This window comes from Lepisosteus platostomus, chromosome 8 (assembly GCF_059453375.1).
Source record: "Lepisosteus platostomus isolate fLepPlt1 chromosome 8, fLepPlt1.hap1, whole genome shotgun sequence".
In the NCBI taxonomy this organism is placed as follows: domain Eukaryota; kingdom Metazoa; phylum Chordata; class Actinopteri; order Semionotiformes; family Lepisosteidae; genus Lepisosteus; species Lepisosteus platostomus.
The window spans coordinates 7422714-7443214 of record NC_142618.1 but is presented as its reverse complement, the minus strand read 5'-3'; the positions used below and the strand labels follow the sequence as shown (position 1 = coordinate 7443214).

At 37.9% G+C, this 20501-nt stretch overlaps 1 protein-coding gene and 1 long non-coding RNA gene across 3 annotated transcripts in view; one reads left to right on the top strand and one right to left on the bottom strand.

Annotated features, from left to right (window-relative positions):
• The window catches only part of LOC148655585 (transient receptor potential cation channel subfamily A member 1-like), a 44001-nt gene extending 24977 nt beyond the window's left edge, over positions 1–19024 (bottom strand). The window contains exons 1-12 of one of the 2 annotated variants that reach the window (XM_088642236.1): positions 18994–19024; positions 15163–15295; positions 12401–12528; positions 9983–10145; positions 8258–8433; positions 7583–7690; positions 6159–6267; positions 5436–5581; positions 4810–4946; positions 2843–2891; positions 1870–1969; positions 1533–1633 (exon numbers count right to left, since the gene is read on the bottom strand). In XM_088642236.1, the coding sequence (XP_088498362.1) occupies positions 1533–1633; positions 1870–1969; positions 2843–2891; positions 4810–4946; positions 5436–5581; positions 6159–6267; positions 7583–7690; positions 8258–8433; positions 9983–10145; positions 12401–12528; positions 15163–15217 (1272 nt within the window). In that variant the 5' untranslated portion in view covers positions 15218–15295; positions 18994–19024. Of the gene's footprint in view, positions 1–1532; positions 1634–1869; positions 1970–2842; positions 2892–4809; positions 4947–5435; positions 5582–6158; positions 6268–7582; positions 7691–8257; positions 8434–9982; positions 10146–12400; positions 12529–15162; positions 15373–18993 lie in introns of both variants that reach the window. The other variant, XM_088642235.1, reaches the window with a different exon arrangement.
• On the top strand, positions 277–12405 carry LOC148655586 (uncharacterized). The gene is made up of 4 exons (XR_015940737.1): positions 277–397; positions 8389–8504; positions 9953–10077; positions 11350–12405. It is a non-coding gene; the product is annotated as an uncharacterized LOC148655586 (long non-coding RNA).
• Positions 19025–20501: the final 1477 nt, after the last annotated feature.

Here is a 20501-nt window from a genome sequence, read left to right as displayed (position 1 = left end):
CAATTATATCACAGAAGTCAGGAAGTGTTCTAATCTTCAACTTAGTTTATATATTTGATAAAGCTTTAAGTGACTAGGTAGTGTCTCTAAGAGTCTAGATAAAGTGTAACAACTGGCAGCTTCAAAGTAAAGGGAAAGTTTGCTGTGTTGTAAGGTGTCCAGATCCTGTGAGCAAAGCAATCATAGTTTTCTTTGGGTTACCTTAGTTAACTAAGTTCTGGGTAAATGATTAACTGTTAATCAACAGTACAGGAAGACGCCATTTAAGATCAGATGAAGACAGAAAAAGGAAGGACAGGCCACAAGAGAGAGGGAGACAGGAGGACAGAACTTAAAGTGTGCGCCAGGCGAGAGGTTCTTGTTCGAGATCACGCGAAAAGACCCAACTGGACCTACAGTAAGTATTTGAACCTTACTGTGAGACTTTGCTATTCTGTAGTTTTCTAGTGAACCTGAAGTTCCTGAGAGAAGTATCCCTCCATTAACACAGTCTCTCCTTCTGAGTGGGTGCATTTTAGAAGAGGGAGGTACACTAGATTCCTATTTGTTTTGTGGCATTTGGGTTTGCAGAGAGAGATTTAATTGTAGATTGTATTCTATTTAGTTCAGAAGATATCTTATCTGTTATTCTGGCCTTTGCATGCACTAAGAGTTGAATACTTGGTAAGAGTTTGGGATTTTTTGTGGGTGGTGAGGGCGTTAGGCCTCTTGGATGCCTTGTCTGTACATACTGTTTATGTTTGTGTTGTGTGTAGTGTTTGTATTGTCACTGTAAATAAAAATTTGTTTAACCATATGTGCCTAATTTAGTACTCTTTTCACCAAAGCCAGAGGATAAAGATTTCACGTGCCTCTAATTATACCAACCGCTCGGGTATCCTTACAAGAGAGAAATCCTTACAAGTTGGGGTTAGGATCATCTATCTTATTTATTGATTTATCTGCTCGGTCATTTCCTGATTTTCTCTTATTTCATAACATCACTTTTTTTAACAATGTATTTTCTACTCCTTTCATAGGCTTTTTGATTTTTTAATGAAGTTTTTTGCTCTTTTTTTCTTCTTTAGGAGTGAGTTGCTGTGGAGATGCTAGGGAGAGGGCCAGAGAATAGGAGGGCAGTTTTGTTCTGGTTTTTGATTCCTGTTTGTTTTCTTGTTGGCAAAAAAAAAGATTTTAATAAAAGAAGACCTTCTCTTTTGATGTATTAAAAAATCCATGTATAAAACATATATGTATAAATGTTCCCACTTTGATATGTGATCCTGCTTTGCATCTAGTTAGATAGACTCTGGCTCATCACAGCCTTCAAGGGCTAAAGTGATTACTGCCAATAAATGGATGGACATGTACTTCCTCACATGTTATGCAGATTGGTTTTGCTCAACTTCCCTAAAATGGATTATTGGTAATATTCACCATCTCTCCTTTCAATACAAAAAAACGAGGCAGCTGAGTTAAAACTGTCTAATCCCTAGAAGGGTTACTAGGGATTACTAGACAACGAAGAAACAGAAAATATAAATGTGCAATACCTGCAGAAATTTTTCAGGGAGGTTTTTCAGTCCCTTTGGCTGCAAAACAGCCAAATGCAAAAAATTGCAACCCTGTTTGTCTCTTATCTTCACATTCGCTCCTAAATTAAAACAAAGAGAACATCTTTGACATGTGGAACCATTATCATTGTGGACATAAAAGACAATACACTAAACACATTTGCACTCAACACATATTTTAGTCCTAGAACAATGTGCACGCAGACCGACCAAGGCGAAATTAAATTAATAAGACATTGCTATGTAAACACAAGCAAAGAAAACACCTTAGATTTGCAGAAGGGCGTCTTCATTTGTTTGCGGAGTAATACTGTACCTTTATTTAGCAGAAGTTCCACAGTTCTCCAGGCTCCGCAACGCGTAGCCAGAAGTAGTGGAGTGTGGCCCTTGCAATCAATGCTTTCAATTTTTGCACCCTATATATACATGAAAAAAACACAATCGAAAAGTCTATGTGGGCAGAGAAAATAATTAATATTTTATTAGTAATGAATGTTATTTTGGTTAATAATATACCCCTTCCAGCACTTTGTAGTCTTTAAAATGAAAGTTCATGAAGAAGTCAAACCCTAATCTCATCCACCCAATATTTATTAGTATAAATATCATGTTTATAGCTTATTCGCTAGTGCATTTCTTTTCACATCATGTGTTCTACCCCCTATTCACCCTTGCAGTAGCTCCCTGGCTTCTCCCTCATTAAAGGTGAAGGGGTTCCATCAGCCTCAGCCCTCTGCACAGGCAGTAAAGCTTACTAATCTGAATCAAGCTTCTTCTCCGTCTTAATCAGGTTTTGTCCAAACTATAACTACATGATTTTAAAATCATACAAGCAAAATTGTCAGTTAAGAAAAATTGGTGGTCCAAATTTTAGACACAAACAATGCGTCTAGAACTGCCAATGTTATTCATATACTGTACGTTAAACCTTTTGTGATAAATCTGCAAGAATCAGAGATATGGATCCTTCGAAATGCTTCAGTTAATATGCTGTCAGATTTAACTGCAATACTGTAATTAACTTGCATGTTGCTTAGCTTGTGTGGAAGTTGAATGGACACAAATATTTTCCCCTAATTTGGCGTACATTTTATGGAAACGGAACACAAAACCCTATCGAATAAATGTTTGCACTTGCCATTCTGTTTTAGTAAACAATGGAGTTTGTGTGCACAGTCAGCATCTGGCCTGTTTTCAGATGTATAAATACAGCCCAGCATGAAGGCTGTCATCTCAGTTATATACAGTACATTACACAAATTTTACTTTGAATTACTAGAAGTGTTTACCTTTAGGAGGAGGTATTCTACCAGGTCGACGTGATCAAATATTGAAGCCCTGCATGCAATAGAAATATAATTATTCTATGAATTAACCAGCAATATTTTATACAAAAAACGATGTAAAAAGGTGAAACTGCAAAATTACAGTACCACCACATGACAGTTCAAATTATATTAATGATCATTAATATTAAGTCTTAATATTGAGTGTTATTAATTTAATTATGAACCACTCTCTGCTATGCTCTTATAACAGCAATAATAAATTATAATAATACAAGGAATTAATGTGTGTTTAAAAGTCCTAGGATTTGGGGGAATGCTAAAGATCTTAAAATCACACTCTTGGGCTAAAATCAATTCAATCAACATCTTGTTTTGATCTGGAGGTTTTGGTAAGTGCTTTCAGTCGTAAGTGCACAATTACATTTAATTCCAATTTGCTTTCCTGGTCCATTTTAAGTTCCCCTCTCTGTGTTGTCAGCAAACTAGACTTGAGGTCCACATCCCCTCTGCTTCACAATTGAATCCCTTGTGGTGTTCGACACTGTTCAGCTCTGGCCCAGAACAGATGAGTAGTATTTGCATGCCACTCTCAACAAATCCCAGCTTCACGCAATGAAATTTCATGACCACAAACTTGAATGTAGGTGGAACAACACTTGCTTTCAAGCAATGCTTATAATTCTAAAGTACTTCACTGTTTGTCAGCAGGTTAATGTTTCTTTTGGAAGTTTATTGAAGTAAAGAAAAATCATCCTAGAACCCCTTTTTCATCTCTTTAGTGTCCAAAGGGAGCCTTATAAAGGGTTTTCAAGACTGTTTTCAGGTGCTCTATAGGCACAATTTTTTTTTTTCCATCGGGTTAGATTTTCCCAGCTCCAAATGGGAATTGAGTGGCCAAAGAGTCTGGCCGAACCGATTCTGCGTCATCCCCTTCCCCCAAGTGAGGTGCTCTGATGGGAAGAAGGGTAGATCAGTGACGTTTGAGGGGATTGCTCCCTGCCGATGTTTGATTGGGGTGAGACTGTTTGTGTGGAGGGTTCCTATTAGCAGCAGATGTGACAGACAGTGGAGCCCAGATACAGAAGGTGGAAAATGTAATAAAGAAAAATAATTAAATGTACTGGCATCTCAACATCCACAATGAAGAGATGCAAATACCAAATGGCTTTACTGTAAGTTAGGTGTCACAGAATCTCACAAAGTCAGAAAATAAGAAGAACTGAGTTTATCCTATAATCACGAAGCTTGAACTAAAAAAAAAGCAAACTGACTTTATGTCACGCTCGTAAACCCCTCCTCTTAAGAACGCTCCAGCCCTTCCTTGTTTTTTACTCATCTCCCGCACCTGCCTCCAGTTCCAGCCCCCCGTGCTATAAAAGCCAGACGTTCCTGCCAATCTGGGCTCTGCATTGGAACACGGACACCTGGAGGCTCACCTGTTACCGAGTCGCCCCACGTCCGCAGCTCGGGTGGCATTCGCCTCCTAGGTGTCCTGAACCAGCCGAGCCGGGACCTGGAGTGTCTGGTCCCATGACCCCCCTTTTATTCCCCCGTCCCTCCGCCGGATCCTACTCCGGCTTTTAACTCTGTTTGTCTGTCAGGATGGATCACCCGGTCTTGGACTTTTGCTACACCCATGGATTTGCCTCGGACTCCCTTGGACTGTTTGCCTCGGCCACACCTCCCCTGAACACCAGCACACAATGGACACGCCACCTGTTTTCCTTCCAGCCCCTAGCATGCCTTTTTCCCTGTGTTTTCCTCACTCCTCCCCGGATTGTGTTGTCTGCATAGGGTCCTGAAAGAACGCTTTGTGACGCTTTAGCTATGATAAGCAATCACAATCCATAAAGTGCACAGGGAAGCTTCATAATCAAAACATTAGACATTAGAAAGGAAGAAAACAATATATGTAAAGTATAAATTAATAAATCAGATGGAATATATATGTTTTAAAGAAAGCTCACTTATGCAAGGGAGTCTGATGAGCTCCATCAATGATGTTTACCACCTCTTCCACACGGTCATGAGACGACAGCATTAGTTTGACAGCTTCAGTGGCACCTTGTGTACAAGCAAAGTGTAGAGCTGTGGATTTGTCACACTGTTGAAAAGGAATGAAAACAAGAATCCAGAGGTTTCATGCACAAGGCAAAGCCAAACAGATGCAACAGACATTCAATTTGAAGTAATTCAGACTAACTGCCCTGCTTCTCTAGAAAAGTAAATTGGAATGTTAATTTAATAAGAGCTTTTAGGACAACTGGCCTATTAGAACTGTAGTCTGTCTTCCATTCTGTGGAAGCAGGGTCTCAGGGCACAGATGTTTTTTTCACTCATCTCAATTTAGCTTTCAGTAAGTTTTCCTTCACATGCTGGTCCTCCTCGATGTGAGAGATGGAGGTGTTACTTCAGGAAAATAACATTTCACTGAGAATACTGTGTATTGGTTTGCCCTCAGTTCAGTTTAGCAACATTCACATACTTGTATAATTGTTCATAGTTTAAATGTGTACCTTATTAGGGACAAAATGTGATAAAGAAAAGGGCACTACTGGATAGTTTCTCTGAGGCGCGTACTGTTTTTTGTTACCTGTTGCAGGTCTATTTTTGCTCCGTTATCAATGCACAACGTAATCACTTCAATGTTTCCTCCATGAACAGCAAGATGAAGAGGGCTGCTCGAGGATTTATCCAGATAATTAATATGAGTGAAAACAGAGTGGCCCATTTCTTCTCCTTCATGAGGGGAAAAACAAAAACATTTTTTTTTCTTCCAGAAAAAAGCTGACATCTTTGTGACCTACAGAATGCACAGCTTTCAAAAGATCTGGAAGCAATATTGATTCGTACAGCATGTATTTATAATACACAGTAAAATAATTTCTGCTGTATTGTACATGTCTGATCACACTCTGTGATATTAACACTAAGTGCTTCTCTTCTGTTGCTGCCTTTTTAAGATGTTGTAAGTTAAAACGTTTTAAATGCAAGATTACATGGCGTACTCCTAAGTACTGTATATTGAGAGTGGGTTGGAGGGTTTTTAACAAGTTTTAGTTTCTTTAATTTGGGATGATTCAATTAAAGGATGTGGGACAAGTTAATAAACATCACAATGTTTTTTTCCTTCCAATTGAAGAATAGTCTCTAAAAAAAGGGCTCACAATTAAAACCAAAGGAAGGCAGGATAAATATTTGTTCTAAACCAAAAGCCAGACTTTGCAGCTGTAGGCCCTCTTTGAGTGGAGTTTTGTACAGGAGTAATGTAAACCGAAAAGGAATAGTCCATGTGTTTGTATGATGTCAGACCTACCCTTTTTCAGAATGATTTCCATGGACTTCTTTGCACCTGCAAAAGCAGCTGCATGAACAGCAAAGTGCCCCAACTTGTTCTGTCGACACAGCTTGGCACCGTGCTTCAGCTAGGAAGGACAAAAGAAAATATCATATGTGCAATGAATATAATTCAGTGGATGTCCTTTTTTTACTTGATCATCTCATTCTTCTGTTTGCCAATCCATTTATGCATACTAAATCTGAAAACAGTCACACGTGACACATCATTTTGTCCTTTTCTCTGATTGGGACTGTTCGTTTATGATCGGCTCTTATGCTGTGCCTGGCTAGCATGCATCTGACATTTCCCTTCAAATAAAATGCCACAACCTACTTATAAAACAGTGATATACAGAGCTCTTGTATATGCTACAGACCTGCATAAAAAAGTGGCGGGGGTAGAAATGTACAACAGCACATGATACAGCAGAAAAGCACAAAGGCCATTGTTACCAGACATCTTAAGGCTACACTTGAGACAGAGGGAGTAAACATTACAGACTTCAAAGTTGTAAGACGTGCAAAGTGCCTGGCCATAATGAAAATTTAAAGAATGCCATTCCATCTCACAGCATACAAAGAAAGGGTATCAGACGTAGGTGAAACCCTGCCATGTGTTTTTACAGACTCTGGAATGCAGCTTTGAAGGTGTTTGAACACGGGTCACAGGCCAAGAGGAAAACAAGGGAGCAGATCAGAATGTATAAAATGTATCAGCTCTGGACAGTGGACTATAGCATCCAAAAACACCATTGGGGACGAATCTCTGAAAATGACTAGAGTGTCAGAGTGTTGGACAGAGACAAGTCTTTGCTCACCCCTAAAATCAAAGGACAGGGAACAAATGGCGTAATGCAATAACATCAACATCAGTAAATCGTTGAAAGTGAACTGATGCTTGGATTTTCTTCGATTAAAAGTCAGGTTTTCCTTATAAAACGTTTCAGATTTTACTTCAAACCTTTGTCAGCTGGGGGAGTCTATGCCTGAAATGGGTACAGTCTCATTCGGTGTTTCAACTGGCTTCTTATGATTGGTCTGTTCTTCATATGGCAGGCAGACACCTGCTCTGTTGTTTGATTTTCCAGTTTTGTTGTTGGAAGTGGAAATGGCCTTTGGGGAAGACTTTAAATTCCCAGGCTGCCTGATGATAATCACACAGAAAACACTTCCAAGTGTGAACTGGTGCATTTACAATGTCTTTCAGACTGCAGAAAGTTAGGTTACTGAACCAGACTTACACTAAGCCACTGAGCCCAGTTACAGATGCATAGTTTTCCAGGTAATGAGGAACAGAAGAGAACAAAGCAAATATATATATAGTATACCTGTCTTTGCCTATATGTACTGTAGCAGCATTTCAGTCATACATCAAAATGAATGTTTTTGCAATTCCCTTACCAGAATACCAAGTGCTTCATGGTTGTCAATAGAACAGGCTAACATGGATGGTGTGTTTCCCAAGTCGCCTTCCAAGTTGGAATTGGTACTGCTGTGGCACAGCAACAGCTGTTGATATAGAAGACCCACTGTTTTCACCTCAGGTAGTTACAAACACTTCAAAATTACCTCATAGTTTAAAACGGAAAAACTAGTAAAATTACAGTACATTATGTCCAGCTTCTAGCATTTACTCCACTGCCTAAGTGAAGAAACATACTCCACCAAGTACAGTGTAAATCAGCATCACCAAATCCATATCTGATCAAATTATTATGTTAGTATATTCTTATTGGTGTCGGGTGCTGTTTCTGGACCTTTCTGGTATCGTTTTTTTTTACTCCATTCATATTTTGTATTTGCCGTGCATCATATTTCAATAACTACTACACAGAATTCCGCAATGTGTTAGGGAACCGCATTGTTGTTTCATACTATTATGCAAAATCGTCTCAATGCAAAAATACTTCATGTGGCTTTCACAGGTACAGTAGCTATGCATGAAAAGCAGAGGTACATAGGCAAAGCAACATTTGAAAAGGGGGAACAAGCCCTGTAATTTAGCTTCTGTAAAACTCTGCCATGAGGTAGTTTGTGCTAACAGGTTATACCAAGTAACAGATTTAATTTTCTTACATCAACTAGGTTATTGTGCCAAAGGTTAACAGCCAGATGAAGAGGAGACAGCAAGGAATTGTTTAAGATATTAGGGTCTGCTCCCAGCTGTAGCAGCGCGTTACAGCTTTCCATCTGTTTTTTTTCCACAGCCCAGTGCAATGGAGTGTTGCCCAGGTCATCAACAGCATTTAGACCTCGGAAAGAGAAGATCTTATGTCAAAGGTCATTTGAAGTTGAGGTCAAACACTGTAATTAAACTCAAATGGTAAGTGTTGTTATAGCAAGTGTTCAAGCATATTCTTTTAAAAAATAATTTTCAAAAGGCTGATCTCATGAAAAGTGAAGTGAAATGGTACTGGATCTGTTTTCTTGTATGACAACTTTATGCTAATTTCATTTGATTCAATATCAAGTCAAATACCCTGTATAGTTATACTGTTTTACATGTTGCTATTATGCAATTATTAATCAGTGATGATGTTTGGACCTGTGGACCTGTAGCCATGTGTTATCCTTGAAGACTGGAGAGACAAGACACTTTCTTTCTTTGGGCTGACTCTTCAACGTAAATGCAGGAGCTACCATTAGCCTAGACATGCTACATCACAGACAAGATTAACAGGACATATATAGTACAGTATATAGACTCTCATATTTTACATTTCATCAACCATTTATTCCTCATATTCATTCATCCATTTTCTAACTGCTCTATCCAATTCGGGTTCGCAGGAGAGCAGTAGCCTATCCTGGCAAGCAATGGGTGCAAGGCAGGATACATCCTGGATGGGACACAAGTCCACAGTCGGGCAGACAGACACGAACGCAGGTGTACACACACTTGCACCAGGGCCAACTTTTCCAACAAGCCAATTATCCTACTAGTATGTTAGACTGTTAGAGGAAACTGGAGCACCTAGAGGAAACCCACAGGAATGGAGACCATGCAGAATATACAAACTCCATGCAGATAGCACCCCAGGAATTGAACCCAGGGCCCCAGCACTGTTAGGTACCAATACTAAGCACTGTGCCACCATGCCAACCAACTTAGATACATTACTTTTTTAAATATTGAACATAAATTTCAAACACAGTTAAATAGTTACTTTATGTGACATACTACAGAATTATTGGTGTTTTTTATTGTATTGTAATTATATCAAAGGTGTGATTAAAACGTTCTACTAGGGTTTATTTTAAAGTTGTACTGTACTGTTTACTACAATGATACCCTACTTAAATCACATTTATAACATTAGGCTGAAGCTACTGTACTTGCAAGAATAAGCTATTGTGATTCTTTCAACAGACTGAACATACTGGTATTGGCCAATAGTCTCTTTCAGTCTCAATCCCTGAGTCTTTGTGTTGCTCTTCCATGACACACCTTGCGCTTGATAATGGCACCTGTCCTCATGTCCCAGCATGCTCCAGCCCAGGGTTACTGTCAGGTGCACTGCTCCCTGCACACTTTCACATCCTAGTAAACCTTTGGGAAGAGGAAGCCAACTCCCAGCGCTAAGAACTCTAGAAAGAATTTCAATGCAATGCATGACCTTCAGTATGTAGAGGCAGAGATGTTGAAGGTTTTGGGGTTACTGAAGCATGCAGAAAAAAATAGATCTGCTCTTTCTTATGTACAATACAGTACCTGAAATTAGCGCCACATTTTTGCAGTCCTTAAGTTACAAGATGTTTTGTGTCTTTCAGTGGAGCTACAGGAATTGAAAATCAGCTCACCTTCTGGCCCAGCCATGTTGACAATGAAGTGAATGATCCCATGATGTCCACCAGCAGCAGCAAAATGAAGAGGGGTTGCTCTGGCTTCATTGCTGGTGAGCAGACAATCTGGGTTCTTGTTTATAAGGTCCTCAAGGCCGGACTTATTACCTTCCAAAGCCAACTGATGTAATAGCGAGAGTTAAAAAGCTTTAGAACTAAAACATGCTTGACAATAACCCCCAAGAATATTAGTACACATCTGAATGGAAAAAATATTATTTCTGTTGTTTCTGCCATCCAGAAGTTTCTTCTTTTGGAATACTGTCTACAAATCTATAATGATGACTATGTAAAATGTGCCAAAAAAACACAATTATAATGCAATTTCTTCACACATTCTAAACAAAATAATTAAACATACAGTAAGGGAAAACCATGTACTGTAGTACTATAAATATACATGTACATAACATAGCAGCAAATCCTTGCAGATTCATAAGGATAGATATGCTCCTTGGCATAAAATCACTAGTGTCTTTTTAGTCAATAGAACTATATTGGCTCCGTTTCATTTAAAAACTACTGATGTCATTCAAGTAGGTTTACAGTGAAATGAAGAATCGGTGCCAAGTAAATCATTGTGGATTCAGGACTCATTCAGGAAAATCATGGGCAGAAATACAGTACATATTTTTATTAAATCAAATACAAATATCAGGAGAAAAGTTCCATTGGAAACTCCAGCAATCACAGTGTTGGAGTTCAGGTATTGTACCATTGTTCCAGTGCTCACTGAACATTGCTACTTAGATGCATTGTTGATTTTTGTCTCCAGATTTACAGAAGGTTTCATTATAAGATTCGGTAGATCCAGTGTGATTACCACATACAGTATGAACGTAAAAAGAAATTATACTGAAAGTTTATTAACTCAGATTCAAAATTAATTTATGCATTTAAATTCTATGAATTGATTTGGAATTTGTCAACAATAAGCCACAAAGCTGAATTCAGAAAGACCCAGTTTAAAACTCCCAAAGGAAAATCACCAATGGCCATTTTTTTACTGGGTTACCAATGTTTCTGTGTGATTCCCTGGTTTATTTTTCCTTGTCCAAGAAAAAAACATAACATGGTTTTAGAGCAACTTCATATTCTTTTGGGGCTTGTTGTAGAGGTAAGACTGGCTATTGAATTGATAAGAAATCAAGAAAAATTCTCATTTCTTAGACTTTGTGGTTACTAATGCTCTTTTCACATTCCATTAAATTGAAATCACGTATTGATCAACTAGGATGTACCACTAGGACCATCATACCAGTGCAGGAGGAGTAAGGACAGCGCATACTGTCGTCTGAAATCTTCCCCCCTCTCGACTCTCACAGTGCCTACACCAGTCGCAAGAGTGAAGCAGCTCTCTCCAGCAGTGCATGGAGAGGACAGTGGCTTCTGCTAGACTAAACCCCTTCATGCTGAGCAAAAAACAAACTGAGCACCGAACCAGACACCTTCTGTGTCATCTATGCCAGCAACTTTACCTCTTGGGAGGCACCTTCTTCAAGTCTTTCTTACAGTAAATATACACTGTATTATTTTTAAACTTCACAAAGCAAAACTGTGCCTTTATGCAAACCAACCAATCTATTGGTATAACCTTTTAAATACATGTAAGTTTTGTAAATATAATTATGATTTAATAATAATAATTTCTTACACTTACTGTATATAGTCTAAAGACTCCACTCAAAGCACTTTACAGGTAATGGGGACTCCCCTCTACAACCGCCTACAGTATATGTGGCCCCCACCTGGATGATGTGACAGCAGCCATAGTGCACCAGTACCCTCACCCCACTCCAGCTATCATGAGGAGGAGAACAGAGCAATGAAGCTAATTCACAGATGGGAATTATTAGGTGGCCATGATTCCTAAAGGCCAGTAGGACACTGGGGTAACACCCCTACTCTTTTTGAGAAACGCCCTGGGATTTTTAATTACCACAGAGAGTCAGGATTTTGGTTTTACCTCTCATCCAAAGGACAGCACCTTTTTACAGTATAGTGTCCAGGTCACTATACTGGGGCATTAGAACCCATACAGACCACAGGGTGACTGCCTCCTACTGGCCCCACTAACACCTCTTCCAGCAGCAACCTTAGCTTTCCCAGGAGGTCTCCCATCCAGGTACTGGCCAGGCTCACACCTGCTGAGCTTCAGTGGGTTGTCAGTTTTGAGTTGCAGGGCGATATTGTCACTGGATTTCTTGTTTTCTTTCTGCTTCATACTGTACAAAGCAGTTCTGGTATGCTAAAATGTTAAAGGATAATTAGCTTGTGATCTTGTTTTTTTATTTTCTTGTCCTAAAGACATTATACTGTAGAGTATAATTTTTCTCCGTATCGGAAAAAATCCAAGCTTACAACTGGTGGACATACCTGAAACACATCCACAGAGAGCTGGGATGGGTCATCTTCGACAACACATTCATACAAACTGTCCTCCTTTTTCATTGCCTTGTGGAAGGTGATTAGCCTGTTTCTTGATCCTCTGTTTTGCAAAATGCCTAAAATAAGAGAAAGATATCCTCATGCTCATTTATTCACAATTGTTTTGATGAAGACAAGTTTGTCTTGCTTTAACTCAAAAAGAATCTTCTCATGCTAATTATATTTTGCCCAAGTCATTTTCTTTAAGCTACACTTAAAAAAAGAATTTGAATTCCTTTTTATATTAGTAACCATCAATGCATAAGATCATAAAGGAAACCTAGATGACTTTATTAACACTAAACACTGAAGAGATTAGTGTTTTTCTTTCACTTATGTTAAATTGATTAGGATTATGTTGAAAATGTGTTTGAGATCTGTTTTGTATCCCATTTTCACAGAACCAAGATTTTCAAAAATAAGTGGAAAACAGGAAGAAAAAACTTTCTGCTGGTTAATAGTTCTTTAGTCATTCCTGCTGTGATCTGATGTATTAATCTGTTCAGATTTCTTGTTTTTAGTGATGTATACTGTAGGTCAAATGAACTGTAGAAAATAATCTAACAAATTGTAGGATATTAGAGGTTAAAATGACCCCCATGAATTGATATAATTTACATTTTGTTCTCCAAATACACCAGAAGAAGTCTCCATAGCTGATCTGTTTTTCTTGTTTCTTTTTACTTTTCAATGTGATATTTATCTTACTTGTTCCTACTATATGTTTGTTTGTGTGTGTATACTGTATGTGAGGTACAGCCAGCTTAATGAAGATCATTTTTAGATAGTGTATACAAATGAGGTAATCTGTATAAATGAGTCTAATTCTAGAATTATTTTAAGCCTAAGTGCAAATGTCAAGGAACGTGATAGATACTGTATACTGTACAGCACGTGATACATACTTTGATCTAAATCTAGGATTGTAATTAATTAAAGTTGTTCTTTGTAATATCATTTTCTATAATAATAATAATAATAATAATAATAATAATAATAATAATAATAATAATAATAATAATAACTTACACTTATATAGCGCTTTTCTGGACACTACACTCAAAGCGCATTACAGGTAATGGGGACTCCCCTCCACCACCACCAGTGTGCAGCCCCACCTGGATGATGCGACAGCAGCCATAGTGCGCCAGTACACTCCCCACACACCAGCTCTCAGTAGGGAGGAGAGCAGAGTGATGAAGCCAATTCATAGGTTTGATAAAAGGTTTGATGCCTAATGTATAAATACTATTGTCAATATATTTTATATAATAAGAAAATATTTCATATTTTTATAGTTTCTGAAAAAAACATGTTTCTTTTGCCTAGATCAGCTTGTATATCTCAGAGTTTTCGATTCCACATACTGATGTGCAAGAAATCTAAAACTGTGTGCAAGAGCTAAAAGTAATATGCAAAGAAATTCGGAAAGATCGCACTCGAAGCTGATAAACGATTTGCATAGTCAACAATCGTTATTGACAAACAGTGCAAGCGTAATTAGTAATCAGTAGATTAGTCTGAATATAAAAGTAATGGGCAAGACAAAGTGAATAGCGTTGACATTGCAAGAGAAGGAATGTTAACAAGACAGCGATTCAATTCATATTTGCCGGCCACAAAAGCGACGTCAAGTTGGAGCAGGGACACAACAGGAGAAAGAAAAAAAAAACTAGTCAGCAATTACATTTGATCGCAACAGGACCTGGATTTCACTTTATTTTGAGCAAATATGGAAGTTCCTTTTCACGGATTTGAAAAGTAAAAGTCTACTTACAGTATACTGCATATCTCTCAGTGGATTGTGGTACATTTTAATACTAGTAGGTTTCAGCGTTTTACTCGCATTTAAATCATTTGTAGGGATAATGGAATATACAGAATGGTATACAGTATAGTGAAATTGTTGTGCAAGCCCAATGTACTGTACCTGCCTGTTCAATAAAAAACAGTCAACATATTTAGCAACTAGAAACTTGTTTTCTTCTAAAATGTGTACTGTGTAGTCATGTCTATACTGAGGTCTTGTGGCGGTTTTACAGTCCACTAAATTGGCAGTTGCTATCATTGCGAAGGATAAAGAATAAAGACCGACATTGGGCATCAGGTAAGACCACATTTTGAGCTTGTGATCCACCTTAACGCATCGATTACATTGTTTTTTTTATGCGAAATACGGTAAACCTTGACTTTAAAGAACTTCAGATTTAACGTACAGAATCTGCTAAAGGAGAATTTTGTCTATAAAATCAGAATCCTAAGTAACAGGTAGATGTACTGTATATACTACCTACCTGTACCTGTAGGTTTATATTGTACCCCGTTGCGTTACAATATTAAACGTCAGGAATACCAATGGTGCCGTATAGCCAGGTACAGTATAGGCGAATCGCTTGGTGAGGACGTTAATAACGGACACGTAAATCATTCATGAAAACAGATTGGAGCAAACACGTTAGTGCTTTATTTATGAGGTAGATAAATAAATCTACTGCACATATACAGGAACATACCGTATTAAGAATTCATTTTATTTACTCAAAAAATCAGTTTAGCAGCTGTCAAAGCAGGCCCATTGGAAGTGGCAACGTGTATGATTAAGAAGCCGGAAAAATAGCCATTAGCTACTACAGTATATGCAGCCGTACGACGGAAAACATAGTAAAGCAACAGCGGCGTAGTGTGAGCGTGTTGCATTCCTTTTCTCTTACCTTTCCACCCAGTCCTTTTTTTGTCTGTTGCTAAGCCTCTGCAGAGCTCTGCCATTATTATTTTAACTGGTTGTAATAAAGGTGTGTACACCAGCAGCTGACATGTGGCGATTATCTCTGCTGTTGGGGTACGCTGGAGTATGGGATGATAATAATGGCACCGTTAATGTGTTTAAACACACTCTTCTATAAAGGATTGAAGCTTGCCGCCTTTTTCATAGGTGGGAAAATAAAATCATGAGATCTGTGGTTAGAGCTTTATTCATTGGTATAAATCATTTTGCCCATCATTAGAAAGCTTAATAAAGGCTTTTGTAGGTCAGGGAAGACTGCAGGGCACAAACAGTACATACTGTACACACAGGGACACTTCAAAGACACTGGTTAACTTAGCCAGTGTAACGAATACGCCCCTGCGTATAACAGGGATCTCAGTCGCCCGGGCTGGGGGAGGTCTCCTTTAGCTCAGCCGGCAAGCCAGCCCTGTTGCGTGACACCGCAGAACAGGGTTCGCACCCAGGCAGTGAAGGACAATCTGGCAGGGCAGGAGCAGCAAGGGAGGAAACTGTTACACCTGCATGTCTTTAGAAGGTGGGAGGAAATACTGTAGGAACACCTGTCATGAGCACCACAAACGTGCGCACAAGGAGAACATGTAATCTTCACACAGAAGGTGCCCCAGTCCAGAATAAAATCTCAGATGGGTCTACAATAAATAATAGATATCTGGATACTGTATATTTATATTTTCTATATGGTTGCATTATTAAATGAACACTTTTCATTTATTTTCCATTCTGACAGTTTATCAGAGGTACAGAGAGGAATAATATGACAGTTTCAAGCACCACAGCTCACAATATTCCTGAAGCAGCTGGGAAACTAATGTTTGCTTACCACTAAAGACAATATTACAGGATGCAATTTGATTCAGACAGATGGACAAGAGCATTTACATGAGCATGAGGTGTGATTCCCAAAGCTTCACCTCAGGAGGCTTGTAAAACCAATCATGTACTCCATTTTAATCTCATTTACAATACACATATATTATTATTATACTGTGCAATCGACATCTCATATAGTTATTGCAAGGAAAAAACGATCTAGAAGCTCAGCAGTTTATCTTATCTTAGGTTAAAAATTTATTTTTTATAAATATGAGGCCATACAAGGTACTGTACAGTACCTTGCTTAATATTCATTTTGCAATGATCTTCCACTACAGTTTCACAGTACACTTATCAATCTGTACATCATTCGTTTATGGAAATTATTATAAATATAATATTAAAATGTAGCCATCCTTTACCCTGAAGCTGTAAAAGAATCAGTATGTGTGCAGGAAAAATACTGGCTGAATCTTAAATGACTCTTAAAAAATCATTTTGTTCCTACACTCTGTAGAAGTCACAGACTTGTGCAGAAATCATTTTTTTTCTCAAAACACTTTTTTAGAAAATAACACAATGTTTACAATTAAATAGCATCTGCCTTTCCCCCCTTGTTATCAGGCCTTACTGTAATTTATTGGAACAGATGTATCTGCAATTTACTGCAATAACAAGTTATGAAGATGTGATAAGGTAGGACAACACACATATTGTAAAACTGTCAATTTATTAAATGTTTCTACATAAATCTTTAAAAGTTCATGAATCCATAGGCTTTTAATCTTTCTACATCTCACTATTCCTAAACAGGATATTTACATACTGTAACTGCAAATATTTAATAAAGCCCCAACTTGTGTCCAAATGTAGAATATTGGATACAAATTTGTCTAATAGACAATAAAATGCCTAGGCATAATCATTTTAATCATTTCAATTTCATAATAATAAGAAATATCTGTTAAGACCTTTTTATTTTTGAGTTATCGCCAGGACCCTTCAAGTATGATACTTGACAATTTCTAGTCTACTTTCCATCACATTGCCTCTTGATATTATGTCCCCGATCAAGAGAAACCATATGACTAGAATAACCTGTTGCACTGAAAATAATCTGCTGTCAAGATATTTGAATTTGACAAGTTTTCCAATTGTAACAAGGAAGACAACCCTTTGAGGAGCGTCTGTATCCAAGCCTGCTTATCTTCGGCTAATTCCCTGTTTCTTTTCCAGTTTTTAAATATAGTCAAGATGCACTGTATTTTGGGCTATGTTTTTCATGTATTTTTCACACAAATACAGTATGCCATAAACATATATCAACATACAGTACTCCGCTTTCACAAATCACAACACTACAATCACAGTATGGAATTGCTTATTGATAATATGCACAAAGGGTTTCAGCAATAAATAATCCTCTAAATGAATACTCCTCTAAATATAGCATTAAATCTTGTATAATGTGTAATTAAGACCACCTTATAACGTTTCTATTGATTTTAGTTTCACCAAATACAAAACCAGTTGAGTTGAATTATTTAGGCCATGTATTTTCTGTACATACAGATACAGAGACGTAAAGAATGATAGAAGAGCTACACTTGTTGCACTCCAATGGCAAGCTATCTCTGACTCTGTCTGAACGTCCGACTATTACCGTTTCAGTTTTCATTCCTTATTGTGCATGCTTCTCTATCTGCTGGTTCTTTTTGTCGGTTTTCCCCTTGAGACATGTGGTTCATGTTGTGTACGGGTACAGTCTACATCAGGTTCTGCTTATATCCTTCAAACACTTCTAGGAGCAGATAATCTTAGTATAAGAACATTGCTTGGTGACTATTTCTTCTAATATCAATTAGTGTTGCCTCTTACATTTGCTCAGTACCTTTTGCATTTTATTACATGTGTCCTGGCTATAGTCTACAGCGACATATTCAACCAGAATACAGCACCAGAGATGCGGCCAGTGGGGCTGTAGTGATAGTTTACAACTAGAGAGATGTGGGGGGGGGGGGCAGATGTCACTTCAGAGCCAGTGCTACCATTAAGAACTGTTGCCTAGTTACCACAAAAAACATGTAGCAAACAGCAAACTTCTGTAAGCAGTTGTAAATTGGTACCTTTCTTGTAAACAGCTTTTGTACAGGATGCACAGTCAACAAAACAAAACTCAGAAAAGCTGGACACTGAAGTCTGCCAAGTGTACACAATAGTTAGCCGTTACTGTTAATCAGAAAATAGATTTGTGACATTTTAGCTCTTCTGGAACTAGGATGAAAAGTACGATTAAATAAGGCAGCATCTCTCAAGTGCAGAAATGGCATCTAAGTTATCAGAATATTTTTCTCCGTAGTTAGTCATCAGTCACGCCAAAGTAAATTAACTCAAGCATGATAATATTGGAACTGTCGAGTACTGTAAACATCCTTATTAGATGTGGACAGTTGACAAAAGTGATGTGATTGAATTTGTTCCATACAGTATATTGTACAAATTACGTGCATTCTACTTGAGAGAAAATCAGAAAATACAACTTAAAAACATGTGCAAGTCCACAATACCCATACATTGTCATATACAGAAAACTATTGTCTTCCTTGTCTGGTTAGAAATATTATGTTTCCATTATAGTGTAACAATTTATTAACCCAAATTGCACCATAATAAAATTAAGTTTGCATTTTTTTAATTCTTTGTAATCAACAGATGTATCACTGCTCAGCATATTGAGGAAAAAAGATTTGTACACACATCCAGTAATTAGCATGAATTGATGTATATTCAGTTAAAACCATACATTTTACAACATATTACTACAGTAGGTCACAAACATTTGTAGGAGACTTAAATAAAATGATCCCCTTCCTCACAAAGCTTGCTTTAATAAAGGGTTAATTAATGTTGGTTATCATTAATAAAAATAGCTCCTACTTACAGGATTTCAGTGCTGTATGCTTCGTGTTGCAGCTTGAAACTGCCTTCTCATTGAATGTGAGAGTTTATATAGAGGCAGTGGTCAGAAGTATCCAATTACAATGGGCATTGGGCTGAAGCATTAATAATAATGACACATTATTCCTTATAATGAAAGAATGGAGAGGAATGACATTACCTGTGATGTCTAACTAAAGATCATTCCCATCAATATAGCTCTTTAAAGTGTTACATTACTTATTTTAAAGAGTCTTGAGGTTTTTTATTGTCAAAATTAATTATTAACCGGATTTCCAGTGCTTTGCTGTCTGAAGTAAAATATTTATGGCAGTTGACTGTCAAATGTTTTGCAAATAAGTATATATATATATAAAAGTTTATGCAGATGTTTTTTGAGGTTTTTGTGACTGTGACTTTTCTGCAGATCAATTGCTTTCAGCTAAATATTGTGAGATATTGCACTTTTCTGGTAGAAGTTGTAAAATAATGCAACTACAGTATATACTGTACAGTATAAGTTATCAAGGCTGAGATAATTATTCTTTTTTGTGTACAATTGTTTTTATTTTCAAATATAAACTCCTTCCTTGAAAATTCGGAACAAATAAACAATATTTGTGTTGGTTTGTTTCTGAAAATATTCATTTGTAATAAGAATAAGAATACACACATAGTTAATTGAAAACGTACAGGAGAAAGGATTTCAGACTTGCCTTCACAGTGTTCTTTGATCAAGTGTCTTTCTGGCCCACTGCCTCCAGAAGTCAGAAATCCTGCGGCTCATTTTGTAAAACAGATTCAATTGCCTAAGCCAGGCAAGTATAAACCAGAACATGTTGATTACGTCTTCATTTCATTTGACCTCAAATGGGAGAATATCTCCTAAATGATCATTATTAACGTTTGTTGTTATTTTTGCAGCTATGACAGGAACAACAGTCAGTAAAACATTTTGCTGCATTTTACACACTGTATGTCGTTTTGGGGTCTTTTTAATGTGGCAGCACAACTCTGCTTTTCAGAAGGCTGCTGCCACACAACTGAATCATGAATTAGTTTTTGAAAATAAAGTATCCATGGACGTAAACACTGTAACCACTAGATATAGAGTAATAGCTTTATTTCGGAAAGCTTTTCCATGGCCAGTGAAAGAAATGAAGAGTTATCAGGTTTGAGAGAATGACTCAGCAGCTTGGTACTGTGGCACTACGCCGGGGCGTGCCCAGTGTGGAGGCGGAGCTCTGGAGGAAGGGCGACGCCTCGCTTTTGTGGTCCCAGCAGTCCCGGCTCCTAGACGATGAGTCACAGCTGGGCGGGTCCTGTAAAGGCACACTGGACACGCCGGGAAGGGGGAGTTTCACACTGACAGAACTGGGAGGGCTTGCACCCGCGTAAGGTGGCCTTTTTCTTTTCCCGCCTGACCCACTGTGCAGTACCACTGGGGCAGGCTGTTCCCTTTTCCACAAGTTTTTATTTTATTTTTGGCCTTTACGCGCCCTGCTCTACCAG